The sequence below is a fragment of the Euleptes europaea genome, chromosome 12 (assembly GCF_029931775.1).
Source record: "Euleptes europaea isolate rEulEur1 chromosome 12, rEulEur1.hap1, whole genome shotgun sequence".
NCBI classification, from domain to species: Eukaryota; Metazoa; Chordata; class Lepidosauria; order Squamata; family Sphaerodactylidae; genus Euleptes; species Euleptes europaea.
The window spans coordinates 6,350,686-6,376,206 of record NC_079323.1 but is presented as its reverse complement, the minus strand read 5'-3'; the positions used below and the strand labels follow the sequence as shown (position 1 = coordinate 6,376,206).

Below are 25,521 nucleotides of genomic sequence, written 5' to 3'. Positions count from 1 at the left end.
TTCTTGGGCAACAGAAAACAACTCAGCACCATCGTCTATATGACAGCCCCTCAAATGCTTGAAGATAGTTATCATATCCCCTCTCAGTCTTCTCCTCTTCAGGCTAAACATACCCAGCTCCTTCAACCTTTCCTCATAGGACTTGGTCTCCAGACCCCTCACCATCTTTGTTGCCCTCCTCTGGACACTTGTCCAACTTGTCTACATCTTTCTTAAATTGCGCGGTGCCCAAAACTGAACACAGTACTCTAGGTGAGGTCTAACCAGAGCAGAGTAAAGCGATACCATCACTTCGTGTGATCTGGACAGTGGACACTATACTTCTGTTGATGCAGCCCAAGACCGCATTTGCCTTTTTAGCTACCGCATCACACTGCTGACTCATGTTCAGTGCTTGGTCTACTAAGACCCCAAGATCCTTTGCAAGGGCTGGTAGCGAGGTCATCTCTAATGGATGGAAAACTCATGCATAACTCCAAGGAACAACCGAGACAGACCAGGGGTGAACATGAGTGAAAGTACCCATGCATAAACGACCTAAGATAAAATGTATTGACTTTTAACTTCTCAAGTTAAGTTTCTTGAAACAGCATCTTTATTGGTTGGATTAGTGAAATACTGGATGGTTTCAAACCCAGTAGAGAATTGCAGAGGTTTATGGGTATATCATAACCTATAGGTGTTGCTGTAGACAATGATAGTTGAGAGTCTGTCAAAGAGGGAGACAAGATTGATGGGCCAGGAATGACTGCCTGACCTTCCTTTTTGGCATTCTCAGAATTGTGTGTGTGTTTACGGTGGGGGGAGTGTGCATTTCCTGACAGATTCATAGTTTTTTATTTTCTTTGCCTGACTCCTTCCAAGTCTTGATAAAAAAAAATAGACATTAGATGTCCGTTTTGGAATAAATCAACACAACCTTCCTCCCACAATCCAGAGAATATCAAATGGAGCCTAAGAAAGAGAAGGTCACAGCAACCGCAGCTCGCAAATCAGATTGAGTCGCCAAAAGGGAATAAACTTGTCCACCTTGCAAGGAAATTTTACACTTAAACGCACCCATGGTTTTTTTTGGGGGGGAATGAGAGGGGCTTTGTGCAGTAAGCAATTGAGGGGGCAGGAGAGAGTGAGATATTAATTATTATTTTTGACAGACTCAGTGTCAGAGTAGCAGCTGCCAGAGAGAAACTGCCCCTGGTTTAGACTTGGAGATCTTTGCACAAAAATGGCTTTGTTTGAACATGTATGGGCTGGGAAGTTTTGAAAAAGGGCAAGTTAGGGTTGACGGCGAAGTGATGAATGCAAGCAAGGAAAATCAGCCAGCGGGTCTGTCCCCCCCTCCCCCCCACGCTTCCAGCCATTCCTGGGTAGAATCTGATCCCAAAACTGGGAAGGTGGGGTAGAAGCCAGGGTTAGATCTGTTTATGAGGTATTTCAACGACTTGATTCGGCAATGTAGGATTTCCTTTTCTTTCTTCAAGAATTGTGTGTGTGTGTGTGTTAAGTGCCGTCAAGTTGCCTCCAACTCATGGCGACCCTATGAATCAGTGTCCTCCAAAACATACTATCCTTAACAGCCTTGCTCAGGTCTTGCAAATTGAGAGCTGTGGCTTCCTTTATAGTCAATCCATTTCTTGTTGGGTCTTCCTCTTTTCCTGCTGCCCTCAACTTTTCCTAGCATGACTGTCTTTTCCAGTGACTCTAGTCTTGTCATAATGTGACCAAAGTACGACAGCCTCAGTTTAGTCATTTTAGCTTCTAGGGTCAGTTCAGGCTTGATTTGATCTATAACCCACTGATTAGGGGTTTTTTTGGCAGTCCACAGTATCTGTATCGCTCTCCTCCCACACCACATTTCCAAGGAATCTACTTTCTTCCTATCAGTTTTCTTCAAAGTCCAGCTTTCACACCCATACATAGTAATAGGGAGTACGATGGCATGAATTAACATAATCTTTGAGAATTAACCCCCCTCCCCAAATGTTGACACTATTTAGTAGCTAGAATATCCTTTCGGGAGACTTTTCTTTGGGGCATTTTCCGTGCTCTCGGAAGAATCTGTTTATCTACCATGATACAGGTGTAGCTGGCAATTTGGGCCAGGGAAGCCACCTGTCCTAGTCTCCAAGCAGCCGCCGCACCTGAAATCCTAAACCAGCCTCTAGCTAAATCCAATTGGCTTATTCTTTCACATCCACCTGCTTCCACCGTGAGCAGAACTAAACATTATGATTAAAGCACAGCTTTTCCAGTAAGGATGAGCAGATTGTGTCTTTAACCCAGATGATCTCCTTAACCAAAATATTGCAAAACTTTGAGGAAAGAACCAACGGATAAAAAACATAAGTAAACACAGTCGCTGCATTTATTCGTTCTTGGGTACTGTGCTATTGCTGTATTACAACAGCCATTTGCAACTGGATTTTCCTGTGTGGGCAGTGCAGTCCAGCTGTAGATGATTGCTATATCATAGAATCTTAGAGTTGGAAGGGGCCATATAGGCCATTTAGTCCAACCCCTGCAAAATGCAGGATCAGCCTAGACTCAAGCATCCCTGACAAGTGTTTGTCCAGCTGCTGCTTGAAGACTGCCAGAGAGGGGGAGCTCACCACCTCCCTAAGCAGCTGATTCCACTGCTGAACTACTCTTACTGTCAAGAAGATTTTCCCTAATGTCCATCTTTCTGTTTATAATTTAAACCCATTACTGTGAGCCCCCTGCCCTCCTCTAAGTAACAGCCGTTCAAATACTTAGTGCAACAGTAGCGCAACTAGATCACGTCTGTGGACCAATTTATAGTATTGTAGAAACTACTTTGAAAAACTTAGAATCATAGAGTTGGAAAGGACCACCAGGGTCATCTAGTCCAACCCCCTGCACAATGCAGGAAATTCACAACTGCCTCCCCACACACCCCCAGTGACCCCTACTCCATGCCCAGAAGATGGCCAAGATGCCCTCCCTCTCATGAGCTGCCTAAGGTCATAGAATCAGCATTGCTGACAGATGGCCATCTAACCTCTTCTTAAAAACCTCCAGGGAAGGAGCGCTTACCCCCTCCCAAGGAAGCCTGTTCCATTGAGGAACCACTCTAATGGTTAGAAAATTCTTCCTAATGTCTAGACGGAAACTCTTTTGATTTAATTTCAACCCGTTGGTTCTGGTCCGACCTTCTAGGGCAGCGGTTCCCAACCTTTTGTTGACCAGGGACCACTAGGACTTTTTTGTTCGGCGCAGGGACCCCAAGGTTCAAAATAAAAATTCAGAGAATTTGAAAATAAACTTCAATCATAACTGTTAGTTAAACATTAAACTTAGAATAATATTTGACTATATATTTTATAATAGAGAACTTTTAATTGAAAATATTAATTTATTATGGGTTTATAACTTTGTTTCGCGGACCTTAATTTAGTTCTCGCGGACCCCTGGGGGTCCATGGACCCCTGGTTGGGAACCAGTGTTCTAGGGCAACAGAAAACAACTCGGCACCATCCTCTATATGACACCCTTATCATATCACCTCTCAGTCTTCTCCTCTCCAGGCTAAACATACCGAGCTCCTTCCACCTTTCCTCATAGGACTTGGTCTCCTTTGCCTGCATCTTCATGTCATTTCAGGTGTACTTTCAGGTGTAGGCTAAACCTCCTGAATGCCAAGAAAAGGGCCTTTAAGGGAATGTATAGCAGAATGTTAAAGCATGTGAGGAGATGAGGTTTCTTGGAAGATTTTGGTTGGCTTATCCCCCACCCCCCATCAGGGGAGAGACCGCATGGATCTTTCCTGCATTTGAATGCTCTGGCGGGGGGTGGGGGGATATACGAGAGAGAGAGAGAGAGAGAGAGAGAGAGAGAGAGAGAGAGAGAGAGAGAGAGAGAGAGAGAGTGTCAGCATTCTTCAGACTAGCCCCTAAAGTTTGCAGTAGCTGTGCCGTGTAATTAGTTCTTGTTGTAAAATAAGGAATGGAAAGCGGATGGCTGACATTAAAAAAAAAAAAAGTAACCTCCCTGCTTTGATTCATTTCTTTAATGGAGGCATAAGTAGGCTGTTAATCTGATTTCCTGTATAATTCAGAAGAGTGCCGTTTCACAGAGTAACATCAGGAAAGTTAATACTGCGCAAATGTTGCAACCAAAAAAAGTGTATTTCATTATGCTATAATTATTGCTCAGGATGAAGAAGAAAGTGTGTGTGTGTGTGTGCTTGTGTGTGTGTGTGTGTGAGAGAGAGAGAGAGACCAAAATGATCAGGGGACTAGAGCAACTGCCCTATGAGGAGTGGTTAAAATGCTTAGGGCTGTTTAGCTTGGAAAGAAGGTGGCTAAGTGGAGACATGCTAGAGATCTATAAAATTATGCATCGTGTGGAGAGAGTGGACAGGAGCTTTTCTCCCTCTCTCATAATACTAGAACACAGGGTCATCTGCTGAAGCTGGAGGGTGAGAGATTCAAAACTGACAAAAGGAAGTATTCCCAGGTGCCTCTAGGAAGCCCACAAACAAGACGACTGCAGCAGCATTATCCTACCTGTGCTCCAAAGCACCTAGGATAATAGGCATGCTCCTCTGATACTGGAGAGAATAGGTATGCATCATGACTAGTGTTCATTTTGACTAGTAGCCATGGATAACCCTCTCCTCCATGAACATGTCCACTCCCCTCTTAAAGCCTTCCAAGTTGGCAGCCATCACCACATCCTGGGGCAGGGAGTTCCACAATTTAACTAGGATTGCCAGCTCTGCTTTGGGAGACTCTCGGAGACTTGGCAGTGAAGCCTGGGGAGGGTAGGATGTGGGAAGGGGAGGGGCGTCAGCAGGGCTCGATGTCCTAGAATCCACCCTCCAAAACAGCCATTTTCTCCAGGGAACTGTCATCTGTAGTCTGGAGAGAACAATTTTAATTCTGGGAGATCTCCAGGCCCTACCTGGAGGTATAAAACATTATAAGGTGTTGCTCCCCTTGCAGCCCCAGGCAATTATAGCAATCAGAATGTCCATCTGGACAGACCGTTGGTCTGATCGAACCGGATTCTTCTTATGTCCTTTGAAAACTATAAATCAAGATTTTGACTTTAGGCGTTCTCCAAAAGCCCTACTTGCACACAAAGCTTTACATTACTCAGATTTCATAGCTTGTTTGATCAAAGTCTCCAGTTTGAAAACTTCTAAAAGAGAGAGAGCGCGCAAAGCTGAAGAAATCCGCTTTAATCCTAGTTAGGATATATTACATTTAGTAATATCGAGGCATGACAAAGTAAAGCAAGTGTATATGGATGCAATCAAAAGGCTTAAGGGTAAAGGGAGTGGCGGGCAGAATGGTAAATGACTGTGAGGAAAGGAATGTTCATTATAAATCCCCCTTTTTAAAAAAAAATCAGGAGTTGGATAAATATGCTGTCCTTCTAGTGGAGAAATTGAAGAGGAAATGTAAACATCGAACAGAAATGACACTTCTTCCTCTTAATGCAGAAGGCCCTGTTTGCAGTAGGGCTGACAGCTTGCCTGCATGTAAAGATGAAAACTGGAATTTACATAGAAGCTCTTCAGAAGCAGAGGTTGACTTGTGTATTTCTAGTAAGAAGAGTCATGTCATATGGAAAGGACTTCACAGAAGGACCGTTGTGATCGCATTTGTTGTGCGCTTCCCATGTGGTCCAGGTTCACTGATGTCAATTTGGGTTTCGTTTGAAGGGGAGAAACCCTGGAGGCTGCCGGTGTCTCTACATAATATTCGTAAGTGGGAAGGGAGAACAAACTGAAAGGAAATAAGTGGCATAATCGCTAATACTACATTGGATTCCCCAAAGCTCAAATTGTACCCCAAGTGTGCTTCAGTCTTAGCTAGCGCCAGCTGAAAACTCTCTGTTCTCTGTTTCTGTCTCTGTCCATATTCAGGAGGGGCTGTTGCTCAGTGGTAGAGCCTCTGCTTGGCATGCAGAAGGTCCCAGGTTCAACCCCCGGCATCTCCAGTTAAAGGGACTAGGCAAGTAGGTGATGGGAAAGACCTCTGCCTGAGACCCTGGAGAGCCGCTGCCGGTCTGAGTAGACAGTACTGACTTCAGTGGACCAAGGGTCTGATTCAGTGTAAGGCAGCTTCATGTGTTCATGTGTATTCTTGCTGCTTCTACCTCTCCCCTTGTGACAAGGGTGACACTCCAAAGGCTGTAGAGAGATGTCCAGCCAATTAGGAACCATTAGGTTTCTGTCTTTAAACCTCTGATCATGCATTGGATGCTGGCTCCTCAAAACCGTAGTGATAAGTCCACTCATAATAAACTAGGCAGCCAAATAGTATCTGTATATCTAATTTTGAACACACTTCCAGATTGCAGCACCAAACATACGAACAATGGGGCCGTGCACAAACAGGAGGGATTTTCCTACAAACTAGGGGGGAAACCCAGGTTTGCATAACTATCTGAACGAGTGGTTAGAGGTAAAGGTAAAGGTTTTTTTAAAAAAAACTGGTCAAGCAATCCATGGAGATAGAACACGATGGGTATCCATGTTAGTCTGTCAGTAGCAGTAGAAAAGAGCAAGAGTCCAGTAGCACCTTAAAGACTTAACAAAATGTCTTGCAGGGTCTGTGCTTTTATGATCCACAGCTCACTCCTTGTTCTGAAGAAGGGAGCTGTGGCTCATGAAAGCTCACACCCTGCCAGAAATTTTGTTAAGTCTTTAAGGTGCTACTGGACTCTTGCTCTTTTCTACTGGTCAAGCAATGTCTGTGCAGACTTTGCTAGAAATTCAAGAGGCGCCCTTCTGGATCAGACCAGCAGTCCATCTAGTACAGTATCATGTTTCACACAGTGGCCAACCAGTGACCTTCTGGATCGACAAACAGGGCATAGAGGCCAAGTCCTTCCCCTTATATGGCCTTCTAGCACTGGTATTCGGTGGGATGTGGGGGTTTCCTTTAGTCACCGTGGTTAGTAGCCCTTAATAGACATCTGCTCCATGAATCTGTCGAATTCCATTTTCATGACAACTGTGCTCAAATACCCTCATGTCACTGGTAGTGTACCCCACAGTTTAATTAATTTAATTAAATTTACTGAACTTGTGGAGAAAAGAAGTTTTATCGACCCTGAATCTGCTGCCCATGAACTGCGTCGAGTATCCGCAAGTTCTAGTATTATGCAACAAGGAAAATTAGTTCTGTCTAGTGAATCTGGTTGCTCTTTGTGGGGGCAAGAAATATGCTATCTTTATTTTGTTCAATTGTTGCCAAATCCTAAGATGGAGTTCTACGATATACTGGATTTTTGTTGTCGTCGTGTCTCCTGCTCTTGAAATTATGCCAGGATCTTCTAAAAAGGGCCAAAGGTAAAATGGTGGTTTCTGTTAGCGACAACTGTTAATTGCTAAAGCCTAGAAACAAAAGAACACACCTTCTATGCATCAGCTTCTAATTAAGAGCTGGGGCTTTGCAAACATAATGAAACGAAAGTATGTGGGGGGGAAATCAGAGAAGGTGTGAATATAATAAGTCTCAATATACTAAAACCTTGGGCTGGGTTTTGAAACTCCTCTGGAATGGTAACAGATAGGTGGTAGCGATTATCCCTGTGGTTAGCTCTCTGCGTTGTTTTCTTGTCTCGCATGATGTCTGTCATACCAGCTGCTTTGTCTCTGTGGTGTAACAAAATAATTGAAAATACAGTTGTCAAAAAATAACCCTTCCGAGGCTGCCGGCGGTTTTCTTGCAGCCTAGCCCCAAAAACCTGCATATGAGTCAGTCCTGTAAAAGTTAAATGGTGGAACTCCCTGCCCCAGGATGTGGTGATGGCTGCCAACTTGGAAGGCTTGAAGAGGGGAGTAGATATGTTCATGGAGGAGAGGGCTATCCATGGCTACTAGTCAAAATGGAAACTAGTCATGATGCATACCTGTTCTCTCCAGGATCAGAGGAGCATGCCTAATATATTAGGTGCCATGGGACACAGGCAGGATGGTGCTGCTGCAGTCGTCTTGTTTGTGGGCTTCCTAGAGGCACCTGGTTGGCCACTGTGTGAACAGACTGCTGGACTCAATGGGCCTCGGTCTGATCCAGCATGGCTTTTTTTAGGATCTTATGTTCTTACGTAAAAGGTATCTCTCGCCTGTGTTTCCTTAAAGCTCACCGACGAATATATTTCTCCCCCTCCCAGATCATCCGCCGAATCTTCAGAACCACTCGCGACTCCGAACTCCCCCTCCTCCCCTCTCGCACGCCCACACGCCGAACCAGCATCACGCGGCCTCCATCAACTCCTTAAATCGAGGGAACTTCACTCCACGCAGCAATCCCAGCCCGGCCCCCACGGACCACTCCCTTTCCGGAGAGCAGCCGGCCGGTACGCAAGAGTCCACGCACGCTCAGGACAACTGGTTACTCAACAGTAACATCCCCCTTGAGACGAGGTAAGGCCCATCTTGTTCTGCTTCTGCCGAGTGTCTGGTCCTAATGGGATGTGGGGGAAACCATAGGGGTTGATCTGAACACTATCTGCCGTAACAAACAAAAAAATGCATTTATTTTATTATATATTGTGCACAGTTGTATTTTACAAAAACACAGGGCCTAAAATAAGGCTTCCTAAAAAGCTCAGAAATGTTTACAAATATTACCAACACAACTACCGTTGGTGTTAGTCCATACAATGACCAAAATAAGACCAGATGCATTTCGGCCCTTAAAAGGTCTCCTTCCGTGGTCATACATGCATAATTTTACAATACACATCCTGACATTTACACAGGTTTAATACAAGGTAAAGAAATACAGAAGCTTTTTGGAAGGAGAAAAAAGAGGGGTGAAAAACCCAATTAGTATTTCCTTAATAAATAATATGACACCCCCCCCCCCAATTTAAATTGAAATTACAGATTTACCTATTTTTCTGTGTGCCTTTATATAAAAATATTTATTCCATGTGTCTTAAATCATGGGATAAGGACAGAAACCTGGAAATATGTCTAGGGAGTCTGGTGAAGCCTTGGAGTGAATCTGGACAGGGTAGGGTTCTGTGCTCTTCGTGTCTTCTGTCTAATGCCCTACTGACAATCTGAACCCTTTCCCCTCCACCCCACCCTGTTTCCAGGACACACAAAACTCCCTCCAAATTGAATATGTGAACAGGTCTCCCACGGAGGGAGACCTTCTTTGGGTTAATTCTTTGGGTCTAAGGTCTTATCCAGCCCTGCCGCGTGAGATGCTGTTTTAACTGGAGATGCCAGGGATTGAACCCTTGGACTTTCCAATTACAAAATAAGTGCTCCAGCAACTGGGCCCCGTCCCAGTTCACTTAGTACCTAGATCAAAGAGGCAAAGAAGAGAAAATGGATAATGTGCCCTGAGCATTAAAATATGGGTTTCCTTGAAAGCACGATTTTGGTTTTCTAGGATTTCAGATAATGAACAGCCATGGGCCTTGCTAGGATGTACAAGCATAAGGTCTTTGAGGGTGCGCATGGTGTGCATCCAGCCCTTTTGGGAAAATGTGACTTTTTATTTTTTCCCATGAGGATCTTCCTTTACTAAAGATCATTTACATGTGGGAACTGGCATTCGGCACAGATAGGGTTGCCAGTCTCCAGGTACTGAACAGAAATCATGTATTATGCTGAACAGCATTACCTCATGCAAAAACAATACAGAAAAGAAACATGCTCAGCACAGGCATTCAAGGCATTCAAAATAAACATTCAATGTAACATAAACCAAGGAAGCAAAGACGCAAATGGGGCAGAATGCTCCCAAAGTTCTCAGTTGCAATCAAAAGTAAGCGGGAAAATCCCGTTATCAAGGTCCAAGTCTCAAGTCTTTGAAACGTGCACCAACGACTAGCCACACGTTCTCCTTTGTTTCTTTCTTTTGTTACTACGGACTTTTAGGACTTGAGACTTGGACCTTGATAACGGGATTTTCCCGCTTACTTTTGATTGCAACTGAGAACTTTGGGAGCATTCTGCCCCATTTGCGTCTTTGCTTCCTTGGTTTATGTTACATTGAATGTTTATTTTGAATGCCTTGAATGCCTGTGCTGAGCATGTTTCTTTTCTGTATTGTTTTTGTATGAGGTAATGCTGTTCAGCATAATACATGATTTCTGTTCAGTTCCAGTGTGGTTTTGTATTTGAGCCCTCGTGCCGCCATTTTCTTTAACGTAGTTAAATACGGCACAGGTGTATCCGTTATTGTAGTCTCCAGGTACTAGCTGGAGATCTCCTGCTATTACAACTGATCTCCAGCCGATAGAGATCAGTTCCCCTGGAGAAAATGGCCGCTTTGGCCATTGGACTCTATGGCATTCAAGTCCCTCCCTTCCCCAAACCCCGCCCTCCTCAGGCTCTGCCCCAAAAACCTCCCACCGGTGGTGAAGAGGGACCTGGCAAACCTAGGCACAGAGTTCTTGGGAGCCACTTTGCTCCGGCCTTTTCAACATTTCTTGCTTTTCTGCTTTAACACTAAGAATGGGAAAGTTTCATATTTGGATGGGTAGGGTTGCCAACCTCCTGGTGGTGGCTGGAGATCTGCTATTACAACTGATCTCCAGCCGATAGAGATCAGTTCCCCTGGAGAAAATGGGCTCTTTGGCAATTGGACTCTATGGCATTGAAGTCCCTCCCCTCCCCAAACCCTGCCCTCCTTAGGCTGCACCCCCAAAATCTCCAGGTGTTTCCCAATCCGGAGCTGGCAACCCTATGGATGGGACTGATTCACATGAAATCCTTTCTTCTGCAGGCAAATTGCCACAGCTACTCATTCTTGTAAACAGCTGACTGGCCACCCAGCCAGCAGTCTTCACCGAAGGGATGTGTGAAAAGAAGTCTTCCACGCTTTCCTGTCGGACTGCTCATATTCGTCCGCAGAAGTGCCCGCCAGTCAAGGCTGCTCGCTTGTCAAAGAAAAACGTCTTGTTTTCTGTTTTTGAAACAGCGGGCACGATCCAGGCATTGTGAAGTGCTTTTGATTTCAGTGGAAAAGATGCTTAATTTATCCTATTGCAGTCAAAAGGATTTAAAAGAGGTCTGCTTTGTCTTGGATTGTATTTGTTGTCTTTATTAAGACATTTCAGATTTTGAAAGATCGTACTTTTCTGTTTAAAAAAAGGCAATCTATTTTGGCGTAGAACAGAGGCCAAGACTGCAAAAGGGGGAGGGGACTAACGTAAGAGAAAAATTGTCCTCCATAAACCAGGCTGAAGACCCCTCCCCTTAATAATAAACACATGAAGGTTCTTCCTACTAGCCCTGTCCACAAGTTACAGTGAGCACATGTACAATCCACGTACAGTGTATGCTGGATTTTGCTTGATAAGAGCCTTGAATAATCCTCACATTATGTTCAACCCAAGTACAATTGAACAGGTGACATGTATCCCTGAGGGACTTGGGAATGTTCAGCCTGGAGAAGAGGAGGTTGAGGGGGGACATGGTTGCTCTCTTGAACTATTCAAAGGGCTGTCACTTACAAGAGGGCAGGGAGCTGTTCCCGTAGACTGCAGAGGAGAGGACTCGCAATAATGGGTTTAAATTGTGGGCAGAAAGGTACCAGCTGGATATTAGGAAGGATTTTTTTGCAGTAAGAGTAAATCAGTGGAATCGGTTGCCTAGGGAGGTGGTGAGCTCCCCTTCACTGGCAGCCTTTAAGCAGAGGCCGGACAAACACTTGTCAGGGATGCTCTAGGCTGATCCTGCATTGAGCAGGGGGTTGGACTAGATGGCCTCTAGGGACCCTTCCAACTCTATGATTCTACGATTCTATGATTTTATACAGGTGCTGGTACCCGGTTTCATTTGTAAAGTGAATGCAAGATAGCTTTTTTATTATGAACAGATGTATACTAGTACACGCAGGATGTACATGTATTCACTGTAACATGAACAGGGCTACTAAATGAGACCACTGGTCTGTCCAAGTTAGCTCTGTCTACACCAGGCATCCCTAACATGGCATCCACCAAGTGTTCTTAGAAACTGGGCAGGGCCAGGGAGGCTTTTGCCCACCTAGGCTTCTGGTTGGCCACTGGAGATTTGATTGGCTGTGTAGATTTTTAAAAATGTTGCTTTGGCCGCAGCTGCCTCCCCACCACAGGGAACGTGGGACCGAAGGTGAGCTGTGGCAGCCATTTTGTGGTTGGCTTCACCTCCCACGGCAACCCTTTTGTGGCTACGCCCACCACACTGCGTCAGAATCCCCCAGGTGCCTGCAGGTTCAAAAAGGTTGGGGACCTGTGGTTAGGGTTGCCAACCACCAGGTACTGAGCAAAACAAAAACAAGGGCACCTCCGTGCCTGTACCAAAAGGTTTGGAAATTAGCATGGGAAATTGGTACAAAAATGCACATAGACAGGTTGCAAAATAGCAAGTGTATAATGAGTGGTGAAGCTAGAAAGGACAAGACGGGTGTACAACATGAAAACTTAACAACTAGGTAGCTAAATATATACAAATTTACAGGTAAGTATGAAATAGTCTTTTGGTGTATATTTGGAGGCAGATCTCCAGCTAGCTTCACCACTCATTATATACTTGCTATTTTGCAACCTGTCTATGTGCATTTTTGTACCAATTTTCCATGCTAACCACCAGGTACTAGCTGGAGATCTCCTGCTGTTACAACTGACCTCCAGCCGATAGAGATCAGTTCACCTGGAGAAAATGGCCGCGTTGGCCACTGGACTCTATGGCATTGAAGTCCCCTCCCCAAACCCCACCCTCCTCAGGCTCTGCCCCAAAAACCTCCCACTGGTTACAAAGAGGGACCTGGCAACCATACCTGTGGTCTACACTGACTGGCAGCAGTTCATGAGGGTCTCAGGTGTAGGTCTTTCACATTACCTCTTGCCCAGCCTATTAAATAAAGATGCCGGGGATTGAATAAGGGGCCTTCTGCATGCCAAGCAGATGTTTAGTCACTGATCCATTGTTCCTCTTTAATTTCATCGAGGGCGTAGTTCAGTGTTCCTTTTTTGTTTGTTTCTTATTTTAGCGGCAGCTTCATAACGTCTTCTATCACCTTTCCCCCCCCCCCTCCCCTTACTCGGATGAACAAAAGAGGAAATGGCCCTGCAGTCGACTTCCACACTCGGAAAATATCGTCCGTATTAACGGTAGCTTGTAAGGCTATTTTCCCCATTTAAAAGGGGGAATGAGAAACATAAATTCAAAAGGGGCTTACGTGCACGTACGCTCTTCGCCGCAGTTTCTTTCCCCCCTGAAGCGGAATAAATCAATATCCTATTTAAGAAACTGAAATCAGTCAATATATTGAAAAGATTTAGCCTCCCGGCCTGCGCCAGTCACGGCGAGTATAATTGTTGGTCTACAATGCAGGGGAACTTGATCTTATTAAGATGTAATGGGCGAGATGTCGGCGGCTGCGTTTGGCTCGTCCTGAAATATCGCTCGGTAAGTCTGGAAACTCTGCAAAGCGCCCCATCAGTCAATTAGTATCACTTCCATTAGCGTTCTCTCTCCCTCCCCATCTCTCTTTCCTCCTTCTGTCTTTGGATAATTACACGTTACAGGTTCGTCTTTATTGCTCCTGAGGAATTCCATCACTTTTAAAGGTGTTGTCAAGCAGAATGTCACCAAAGATTGCTGCATACTTATTCTGAGTCTTAGGGGCTCATCTTGGCAACTCTTACATTTGCGGGCTCAGGCGTGCCGATGCGCATTTCTGATCCCCCCCATTAGGGTTGCCAATCTCCAGGTACTAGCTGGAGATCTGCTATTACAAGTGATCTCCAGCCGATCGAGATTAGTTCACCTGGAGAAAATGGCCACTTTGGCAATTGGACTCTATGGCATTGAAGTCCCTCCCCTCCCCAAACTCCACCCTCCTTAGGCTTCACCCTAAAAACTTCCCGCCAGTGGCAAAGAGGGACCTGGCAGCCCTAACCCCCGTGGGTCATTTACGAGAAGTGGAAAGTGGAGATCACCAGGGAGGCAAGGAATGGCCCTTCTAATTTTGTTTCTTTGCCTCATATATTTTTTGATATATTTAATTGTTTTTATAAAGGGATACGAAAGGTAAAAAAGGGAATGAAAGGGAAAGGGTCAAATCTATGTCTTCTTCTGAGCATTACACAGTCTAAACTATCATCACATCAAAATAACATAAATCCTCTTAAGCATATAAACATTATTATAAGCATTTGTTGAGTAGTTTCTAAAGTAATTGCCTCATATATTTTTAATTCCCTGCCCCACATACACACCTCTTTTGGAAAACTTAGGGTAGTGTGAATGGTTCTTCCTACTCCGCTCACAACCACCCTGTGAGGAATGTTAAGCTGACCAAGTGAGTTAAGAACATAAGAAAGTTTCAGGGCCAGGCTGGGATTTGAACTCACCCCAACTCTAGCCTGATGCTAACCATTGATTCACACTGGCTTCCAGACATTTTTTCCTCTGCTCCTTGCAGCTTGCAAGGGGCACTTCCCAGCTTGTTGGTTTTGACAGTTGTCTTTGGCGCTCTGACCTGGCGGGCCCAGGCTAGCCTGATCTCATCAGATCTCAGAAGTTAAGCGGTTTTAGCCCTGGTTATTACTTGGAGACCGCCAAGGAAGTCCAGGCTTGCTATGCAGAGGCAGGCAATGGCAAACTGCTTCATTTCATCTCTTGCTTTGACCTGGATGGCCCAGGCTGGCCTGATCTTGTCAGATCTCAGAAGCTAAACGTGATCTGCCCTGGTTAGTACTTGGATGGGAGACCGCCAAGGAAGTCCAGGGTTGCTATGCAGTGGCAGGCAATGGCAATCCAATTCTGGATTTCATTGCCCTGACCTGGATGGCCCAGGCTAGCCTGATCTCATCAGACCTCAGAAGCAAATCAGGGTCAGCCCTGGTCAGTCCTTGCATGGGAGATCCCCAAGGAAGCCCAGGGTTGCTTCGCAGAGGCAGGCAATGGCAAAACCACCTCTGAATAGCCCTTGCCTTGAAAACCTTACGGGGTCGCCCTCAGTCGACTGCGACTTGATGGCACTTTCCACCACACCCCCATGTTGTTTCTGCAAGAACTGCCATCACTCATTCTTTGTGTCTCTCATACACAAACTGCCGCAACACCTCCTTATCCGCACAGTTGTTTAGGTACTTATTTACTTCATTTCCACCCCACCTTTCTCCCCAATGAGGACCCAAAGGAGCTGACACTATTGTCCATTTTATCCTCTCAACAACCCTGTGAAGTTGCTTAGGCTGAATGTATGTGACTGGCCTGAGGTCACCCAGCAAGCTTCCACGGCAGAGGTGGGATTCGAATGTGGGTCTCCCAAATCCTTGTCTGACACTCAACCACTACACCTCCCTGGCTCTCAACTGCATGGCCAAGAGCCAGGAAGTCCCCAGTTTAAATCATTCCTCAGCGGTCAGCTCCCTGCATGAGTTTTGACAAACCACTCCTTCAGGGGGGGAAATGTAGTTTGATGGAAAAACGCATTCTCCGGGGAAATTAGGAACCAAACGTGATGGGCTGGGGGCAGCCATGTTTGTTTACTGACATGTCTTTGCCTTGGTTATGTATAAGAAGGGGAGCTTCGACGCTCGAAAGCTTAAACCCCAAAAATTCCATTGGTCTCTAAAGTGCTAATGGACTCTTATATAGCTGATGTATTTTCAGTTGTGTGTGGAGAGACAGCTTGGTGTCGTGGTTAAGAGCGGTGGTTTGGAATGGCAGAGTCTGATCTAGAGAACCGTGTTTGATTCCCCACTCCTACACTCGAAGGCATCTGGGTGACTTTGGGCTAGTCACACTCTTTCAGTCCCACCTACCTCACAGGGTGCCTGTTGTGGGGAGGGGAAGGGAAGGTGATTGTAAGTTGGTTTGATTCTGCCTTAAGTGGTTGAGAAAGTCAGCATATAAAAACCAACTCTTCCTATTCTTCTTCTTCTTCTTCGATGGGACCAACACATTTTTATATACATGAAAGCTGCTACTTGAATTCAGCTTCTGTTGCAAAGAGGATCGTTTCTTGTCGCAGCCTCAGAGTTTAAAATGATTAAAGTGCCCAAAAAATAGGATGCATCACTGTGCTAGTTTCTGCCCCCAAAAATGCTAACCATAGTTCCATCAGCATACTGAGGTTCTGCTTTAACGTTAAAACTTTGGATTCCCTTCCTCCTAAAAAAAGAAATAAATAACACAGTGAATGTTTCTTTTACTAAATATATTTGGATCCAGCAATCTGCCAGCACAAGAAGTGCAGAACTTGCCCACTTTCCCCACCCAGCAGCAATCCTTTCCTGAGGAGGGTCCATGGCTCAGTGGCAGAGCATCTGCTCGGCATGCAGAAGGTCCCAGGTTCAGTCCCCGGCATCTCCAGTTGAAAGGAACGGGTAGTCAGGGATGTGAAAAGGGTCAGTGGCACAGCATCTGCAGACAGTCCCAGGTTCAGTCTCCGGCATCTCCAGTTGAAAGTAACAGGTAGTAGGGCATGTGAAAGACCTTGACCTGAGACTCTGGAGAGCTGCTGCCAGTTTGAGTCAACAGTGCTGAGCTTGATGGACCAAGAGCAAGATTCAGTATATGGTAGCTTCGGGTGTGTTCATGTGTGACCCCAGAGAAGTTGATACCTAGGGTCATGGGACTCCTGAGACTAATAGCTGTGTGGGTTGGTGAGCTGCAGTAAAAGTGGGGGGGGGTTGCTGCCTCCCCCCTCTTCTTTTAGCACAGCTCTCCTGCCGAAAGAGGCAGGAAAGCCAAATTTGACTCCATCGCTGCAGGCTACCACCCAACATGGTTATTAATACACGTGTGTCCCACGACTCCAGGCGTCAACTTTCCTGTGATCAGAAGGCACTGCTAGCAGGCAGGGGACAATGGGGAATCTCCCCAACAGTTAATGTCCTCTGCTAACAAATCGCCGGATCCAAACATATGTGGGCATGGCTAAAGGTAGCAATTGAGAGATGTGAACAGAGTCCAGACGTCAGATGCGGAGAACCAGTGCAGATGGACTGGGAGAGCCCTGCCACCCCCGGCGAGGAAGTATAAAATTTGATCCAATTTGTGCGATTCGGTGAAGTCCAGTAAGAAAGATCCAGGAGGCTGATTACGGGAGGTTCTCTGGAAACAGCAAGTTCAATATCAGCTTCACTGGGGGAGCAGAAGAAGAGAAGCAAGAACTGCTGATGGTGCAGGGGGCATTGGTTGCCATTCACCCTTGATTTACTTCAAGCTCAGATGCGGCCCTGGAATTTGTAATCAAACAAGAGGTTGTTGTGACTTCAAGGGGTGGACCCAGGCCCCAATCCTTTTTTCCCCTTCCCTCATTCTGGATAAGAACTAGCTTCAAGTCCAGCAGCACCTTAGAAACCAACAAAATTTTCGGGGTATATTTAAAAAAATTGTTTTTTTAATTAATTTTAAAAAAAGATTATCCGGTTAGAAGCTTTCTCATGTGAGCACATGAAGCTGCCTTATACCGAATCAGACCCTCGGTCCATCAAAGTCAGTATTGTCTACTCAGACCGGCAACGGCTCTCCAGGGTCTCAAGGTAGAGGTCTTTCACATCACCTACCGGTACTTGCCTAGTACCTTTAGCTGGAGATGCCAGGGATTGAACCTGGGACCTTCTGCATGCCAAGAAGATGCTCTACCACTGAGACACAGCCCCTCCCCAAGAGTCAAAGCTCCCTTGGTCAGATGCAAGATGAAGAGAGCTTTGACTCTTGAAAGCATATATTCTGAAAATATTGCAGGTGTCTAAGGTGCTACTGGATTCGAATCTAGCTCTTCTACTGCAGACCAACATGGCTACCCTCCTGAAACTATTGTCGTGGATAAGTTAGTCCTAATGTAGACTGAGCTGTATACTTCTCAAACCACAACCAAGACATGCAGTTGTGAGTTTGAAATGGTTCCCATATGCTATATACCTGTCCTGCAAGGTAAGAATGTTGAGGTTTGTTTTAGTGGTTAACAATTCAGTTTGAAATGAGTGTCTGACTAAAAAGGGACAGCAAGGGAATGCAGTTCTGTCTGATTGAATTCTTATCTGTGGATTTGTGAAGACAGGGTTTCCAAGAAGATTATTGACCGACTGGCATATTCCGTCTTCTCGCCAGAGCACCCACTGAGGCAGACTCATTATTGTGGACGCTTGCTGTGCAAAATTAAGATGTCCAGTAGATCAGATAGATTTATATGTGATTGTTTGGGACAGCTAAGCTGGCAGCCAAGCCGTGAAATGGGAACGGTGACATCAAAGAATGTCTTAATTTCTTGTATATGTGTGCGGGCACAGAGGAATGTGGTTGCGGTGAATGTCTGCCGTTTGGTACATATCGGCATTTACCTGTGACTGGGGATAATCTCAGGTAAATTCCCTGAGCAGCCAATATTCTGACGAGTGTTTTCCGTCAATGTGCAGTCCGGTGTGTGGTTGTGAGAATGTTGGACTCAACCCAGGGAGACCTAGTTTCAAATCCCTGCTCTCCATGAAGCTCTTTGGGGTGACTTTGGACCAATCACCCTCTCTCGCTCTTACCTACTTCGCAAGGTTGTCGTGAAGATAAATGAGAAGGAAAGAATCACCCTGAGTTCCATGAAGGAAGGGTGGGATAAAAACGTGATAAATAATAAAAAATAAGTTTCCTGGTCAGCATTCACTGATGTATGTTCAGCAATCTTGGGGAAGGGGTTTATGTATTTATTTTTGTTGGTTATTCACAAAATGTGTGTGGGGTGTTCAGCACTGCTATATGAATGTCAACATTCACCAAGGTTTAGATTATCGTTATACGTATAGCTACATTCGGGGCCTGTGGCACCTTAGAGAGGCCAGTGGCACCTTAGAGAGAAACCAGATTTCCTGGGTATAAGCTTTTGAGAGTCAAAGCTCCCTTTATCTGATCCAAGTAGGAATGGAGGTCCCTATCTGACAAAGAGTGCTTTGACTCACAAAAGCTTATACCCAGAAAATCTTGTTGGTCTCTAAGGTGCCACTGGACTCGAATCTAGCAGATCTACTGTGCTCTGAAACTATCATCATGTGTATGTGTGTGTTGTACAGGAGACATATGTATATATGGAAGTAAACATTCTGGAACATGTCTGGATTTTGAAGTGTACTCTACATTAAGCAAAAATGGTCCATCATTCTAATTCCATGTCCAGCTACACTATAACCATGGTGGGTTTTTAAGGTCACACTTCATAGATGCATGTCTCACTGCCTTCATTCATGTTTCCATATGTATGTAGAAACATAGCAAAGCAGACATTCCTAGAGACATTGCAGGACAACCTCATTGAGATGGACATTCTTACTTCCTCCCGACATGATGGTGCTTACAATGATGGGTATGTTTGACGCTTAATGTGGTCTTTTCCTCTTTTTACTCGTGCTCTCATTTCTCTGATCCTTGCATGACAACTAATTGGTCATACTATTATTATTATTATTATTTTTCACTTTCTGTCTTGCACAAGCTGACCCCTCCCCTCCCCCTTTGCCCCCCCTCCCCACCAGACAAATAAGTTGTAATGAAAACAATGAGGTTCTTGAGGGTCCTGTACATATTAATGGCAGCCTCGTTAATATGCCGAACCATAGCATCTCATTGGCTCCCTCGCGACACCTTGGAAATCATTTCACTAACACAGAAGCAGCGGTAATGGTTTAACGGGCCACGACATTTGCTTTGCATTTCATTGGAGATGGTTGAAGCAGCCGTGTGCCATCTTGACAATACTGTAAACGTTCTAATCTGATGTTTTGCATGTATGATTTTGGGGGAGAGGAGTGATAACTGTAACAATTTTATTTGACAGCATTCCTTCCATGTTTATTTTTAAATACCCAAATAGCTCCCGGAGTTCGGTGGCCTGGGCTAGCCAGATCTCATCAGATATTGGAAGCTAAGCAAAGTCAGCACTGGTTAGTTCTTGGATGGGAAGACTGAGAAGCAAGTCCAGGGTTGCTACACAGAGACAGGCAATGGCAAACCCCCTCTGAACATCCCTTACCTTGGAAACCCCACAGGGTTGACATAAGTGGGTTGCAACTTGATGGCACTTTCCACCACCACCCACCCAAATGGCCCAGTACTTTGATCTGTCTGTAGATTTCCCTACATTTCAGGGATAGGGCATGTGCACCATTCTTTGGACAGTCCTTTCTCCCCCAATGGGGAATCCCTTTTGGTTCAAGAAGTAATGGGATTAACCTAATGACAGACGTTAAAACAACAGACCAGTCTACTTATAATTAATCAAATAGGTTGTTCCTAAACTGTTGTTCATATTACAGCTTTGCTTTGCAAGCTGTGTGAGCACAGAAGGCTTGTCATGTTGGGCCAGACCAATGGTCCATCTAGCTCAGCATTCTTTCTTTTGATAGGGACCGGCCAGATGGTCCCGGGTAGATTTGGCCAAGTGGATCTTCGTGGTAGCTGGGCAGGCAGAGCAAAAGCAAACTCAGCAAGAACCTGGCTTGGTGACTATTCTCCAGGAGGCAGAATTCTGCTCCATGTTCCTGTAGCCAAGTGATTACCTCTTTGCCTCTTCCCACTAGGGTTGTGCATATTGATAAACCCAAACCAAACATAAACCCAAAAAAAGCCATTTTGGTAAATTTCGGGTTCGGGTTTACTGAATGCCAAAACCTGGGGAAGAAAGCCCAGGCTTTGCGAAACTCCTGCCCCCATCCTCCTCCATAGAGAAGAAATAGTGAAGTGGCCACAGTCGGATTCTCTATTGCGAACTTTGCTTTGCTTCTCTATGGAAGAGCCCAGCAAACTTTCCCACCATTGAAAGCAATGAACGACCCCTTCCAGACCCCATAAAACCAGACCCTCAGACCCAATTTTCACCAAACTTGGGGGTTCAGGCAAGGAGAGTCCCTTGCAGCTACAGGGCAAATTTGGGGGCTCTACCTCAAAAAATGCCCCCCAAGGAGCTTCGCAAAAAATCCCCATAGGCACAAATGCCCGAATTTTTTCAGGAAACCTGAAAATAAGCTGAATTCCCATATTTACCAGTATGGGAATTCGGCTTTTTGGGGTTTCCTGAAAAAATTCGGGCCCACTAACCTGAACCTGAAATTTACTGATTTTTTAAAAAATTATTATTATTTTGTGCTCAAGCCTACTTCCCACTTGGTTCCTGGAATTATTTTACTTACTGTGTATTTTATCTATGATCCAAGGATTGCTCAAGGTCTGCGATTTGCATTTTAAGTAAATAACACTGCAAAGTATTATTTCCAGAACAATGTTGGCGTGGCCATAGAAGGGACAGCAGCCATGTTGAACAGGTTACCCGTGGCCATTGCTTTTGTTATGTAAACACTCAAGCTCTGTTCACATATTACAGAGAATGCATGTACAATCCATGTATGAAATATACTCATGGGCCATTTATGCATGGCTGTTTCCTCATGGTCACCACACCGACTACTTCGGGGCTTTGCTTTGATTATGCTTGCGTTTTCCGACTGTCAGAGGACACGCTTTCCCCACAAGTTCCCGCGCATTTCCCCCGCGTTTTCTGGATACTGGCTAAACACAAAGCCACAAAACGCGGGTGAAATGAGCAGAAACACGCAGGGAAAGCAAGGAGACCCCTGACACTCGGAAAATGCAAGCATAACCAAAGCAAAGCCCCGAAGTAGTCATTGTGGTGACCGTGAGGAAACAGCCATGGATAAATGGCCATGATGGCACTTTCTAACACCAAGGACAGATCCACATTTTATCTTGTCAAACACACATTCCCTTAAAAAAACAAGTCAGAAGAGACCGTGTTCCCCTAGCCAAAACTAGTTTTGTTGCTTGTCTGTGGAAAATAGCTTTTTCAAATTTCTTGTGTGTGTACATGTGGCAGGTGGTATTTGCCTGGGAGAACTGGTGGGTGAAAGATAGATTAAATAGCCCCTTCCCTCTCTCACTGCTTCCACACTGGGTTCGAAACTCCTGGGTTTGCCCGATAACATAAAGTTTGTGTGACTGTGACGATGAAAACATGGTTGAATTTTCTGAAAGTGATGCTCATTGCATGGTCCTCTGCATCCACACATCCCTCTTTCGGGCCCTGCTCTTTATGTACTTTTCAAAATCTGGCAACAGCTCAGTGGAACTATGGGAAGAGCGGCATCCCATCCTGGCTCTGCCCGCCTGAGTTACAGTTGCTTAGTACTGAGCAACCAACAAGGCTCTGCACTCCCCCGAGGGGCAAATCGTCATCTCCAGGGATCTTAACCACACTGTAACAGCATCCTGCCTGGGTGACAGTCTTCGGATGCTTCACTTCTACACAGAGAATGTTTCAGGTCTTTGAGCTAACTACACATTTCGGGATGGCGTAGGAACACCTGCGCCCACCAACGCCATTTTAGGTGAGAATTTAGCAACTTAAAAATTGCCACGAGGGCCTGATCCTGGCTGGGCCCGCAGCATGGCAGCACCATTTGGTTTCGTTCACCCACACCTTTTCTTGTGCCAAAACAGCCCCCCATTACTGCTGAATTCTCATCTAATATAGTGTCAGCAGCCACAGGTTGTCCCGTGTCCTCCCATAATGTGTAGTTTGGCTCTTAAACACAAGCTAGCGTTTTCCCAAAAGTACATTTTGAACAAAAAATTCCAATCCAGCTCATAGTTAGATGACAGTTTTCTGACAAGCCCTTAACTGTCCGGTCGGTACATCCGTTCCTGTGAAGAGACATGTTAATTCTTTTGTTTGTTCATTAGTTGCACGCTTTCGAGAAAGTAATTGGCATATGTGGAGCACATTCAGCATGTGTTTCCCACCCCCCAAACTGTTGACTCCATATAAAAGTTTAGTTCTTTCCAAAAGGAAAGAAGCTCTGTGCAAAAAGGAATGTGTAAATATCTACTCAGGACAACCAATGATAGCAAAATCTCTGGGGGTTCATCAAAAGGGGCGCAGGTGTAAACAAGGCCTTCCTTGATGCTCTGTGTAAACTGTTTCCATAAATAACTTTGAGGGGCCAGCCACACGTACATACAGCCTCCCATAACCAGTACTTGGAACAATTACATTTCACTCGTAGCTTTCTTTTCCTTGTGGAGGTATGAATTGATAGCTTCAGTGTCGTCTGCAGTCTTATCTCTCTTTTTTTAAGTTATATGTGTTTTCTTCTTTTTCTTCTAAAATTTCTTCTCTCTGATGCATGGTGCTGATGTTAAAAAAAACAAAACTACAGTCTCTTAAACTCTTGGCTGTTGCTTTTTATAGTGCGAGTCGATCACCTACTTTTTTCTCTCTCGTTCTTTCCACAGGCACTTTCTGTTCAAGCCGGGTGGGACCTCTCCCCTCTTTTGTACAACGTCGCAGGGTTACCCCTTGACATCCAGCACTGTTTACTCACCTCCTCCTAGGCCCCTTCCCAGAAGCACCTTCTCTAGGCCAGCCTTTAACCTGAAGAAGCCCTACAAGTACTGCACCTGGAAATGTGCTGCCTTGAGTGCCATTATCATCTCTGTTGCGCTGGTGATACTGCTGGCGTATTTTATCGGTAAGCCTGCCTTTCCATTTCAACGTTTATAAAAATCGTGGAAGCCGCTCATTCCCGCTGTAAGGTCTATGTGGTTAGGGCTGGGGAGGGCTACTCTGTTGTCACTGTTGAATCGCCCGGAGGACAGTTTTGCTTTGTACACGGGGGTGACCGTAACAGTTTTATTTTTCAGCTGAAGGAATTTGCTGGAGAAATCCACATTCATCTTTCCCAGATGAGATACAGAGACCTCAGTCATCCTGATAGGTTCCCCCCCCCATTTGACAACTGCAAGAAGAGGGCCAAATTACAAAGGCAGTGTTATTTTGCAGTGCAAACCCAGTGCTGACTCCTCGTGAGAAACAAGAGCCTGCCTCCCAAATGCATTCTCGTTTCAAAGTCTCCTCCCTCCCCTTGTTTGCATCAACTATGGTTTAGTGCGATATGTGCAGCAACAAACCATAGTTAAGTACAAGCTAAGGTTCCCATTGTAACTGGCATTTACAAACCAGGATTTGCAAGGAACCAGTGTTACATCTGCATGGGACCTATCTTCTGGGTACTGAAGTGCCGTCATCTCAGGTTTTGAGGACAGTTCCTCTTGTCTTGTAGAATTCATACGATGACGTTAGTCTCATACAAAACTGGCTTTGTTGTCCTTCAGCTGAAGGGAAAAGATCCTGTGTTTCACCTATGGGTTGATTTTACTGTTTATTCCTTCATACTTTGGCAGGGATCATTGTAATTCAACGCTGAGTCCTTCGGGACTTTTGGCGACAGAAGGGGAATCAAGGGGATGCTCCCCTTCACCATGATCTCCTTCCTGCTGGATTGGCCGCCAGAATTTAGAACAAGAAAGAATAGTTACAGAACGGCTTACAAAGGGCTCTGCAGCTGCAATACAATGCGGAACTCATGTTGCTTTTTAATGTCCAAGTGAGGGAGATATGGCCCGTTATTCCTTTCTACCAGATTTACAAGTGATAAGGAAAAACGTCTGGCCACCAGGAACAACAATCAGCCCTGAATAAATATGGGGCCATTGAAAACACTGGATATAATTTGGCGTTGGCAGAGTCACCTGGCACAGAGAATAGCTTATCAAAGCAAATAAGAGTTAGGCCTTATTTCATAGGTTGCATTAGCTGTGGGAGTTTGAAATGTAGTCTTTGGTGCCTCCACAACTTCCCCTGTTACGTAAAGACCAAATCAGAGTATTGGTCCAGCTAGCTCAGTATTGTCTACTCTGACTGGCAAAAGCGGTCCAGGGTTTCAGTCCTCTCCCGGCACATGCTGCCGGAGATCCTTTGGAGATGCTGGGGACTGCTGGATATGCTGAACGAATGAGCCATGGCCCTTCCCCACAATGTGGAGCGAGTAACAACTGAATGACATTGTAGGGCATTTGAACATAGGTGGGTGGAGAACAGGGCAAAATGTGGCATCAGAGAGATTCCATATTTACATGACCACAATATCGCACTGTTTGTTAGTTATTCTTTGTATGTTTTAATGGGCAGAGAGCCTACTATTTTTCCTTGTTGTTAAGAACCTCCTCCCCAATACCTCTTCAACATGGCCTTTGAGAGAAACAGGGTCTTGCTTATCACCTCATACGGAAAACAAAGAGAACATGGATGGGTTTTTTGGGGGAGAGGGGCATGATTGTGATTGAGAGAGCCAATGTAGTATAGTGGTTAAGAGTGGCGGACTCTATCTGGAGAACCAGGTTCGATTCCCCACTCCTCCACATGAGTGGTGGACTCTAATCTGGAGAACCGGGTTCGGTTCCCCCTCTCCTCCATGTGAAGCCTGCTGGGTGACCTTGGGCCAGTCACAGTTCTCTCAGAACATTCTCAGCCAGCGCAGAGGCAGGCAATGGCAAACTACCTCCGGACGTCTCGTTCCTTGGAAACCCTATGGCAGGGGTGTTGTTACAAGGGCCAGATATGATATAAATGCTACTTGGCCAGGCTGGGCCATGCCTTGCCAGCCCAGATCAAGGTGGGAGTGGCTGCCTTGGCTGACTCGTGGGCCAGATAAGAGCTCTCAAGGGGTCGCATCCAGCCCGCA

At 45.4% G+C, this 25,521-nt stretch overlaps 1 protein-coding gene across 1 annotated transcript in view; it reads left to right on the top strand.

Annotated features, from left to right (window-relative positions):
- TENM4 (teneurin transmembrane protein 4) overlaps positions 1-25,521 on the top strand; it is a 450,745-nt gene that overhangs the window by 230,153 nt on the left and 195,071 nt on the right. Inside the window, exons 6-8 of the mRNA XM_056858091.1 lie at positions 8,149-8,401; positions 19,194-19,292; positions 23,234-23,469. Of these exons, the coding sequence (XP_056714069.1) occupies positions 8,149-8,401; positions 19,194-19,292; positions 23,234-23,469 (588 nt within the window). The remainder of the gene's footprint in view (positions 1-8,148; positions 8,402-19,193; positions 19,293-23,233; positions 23,470-25,521) is intronic.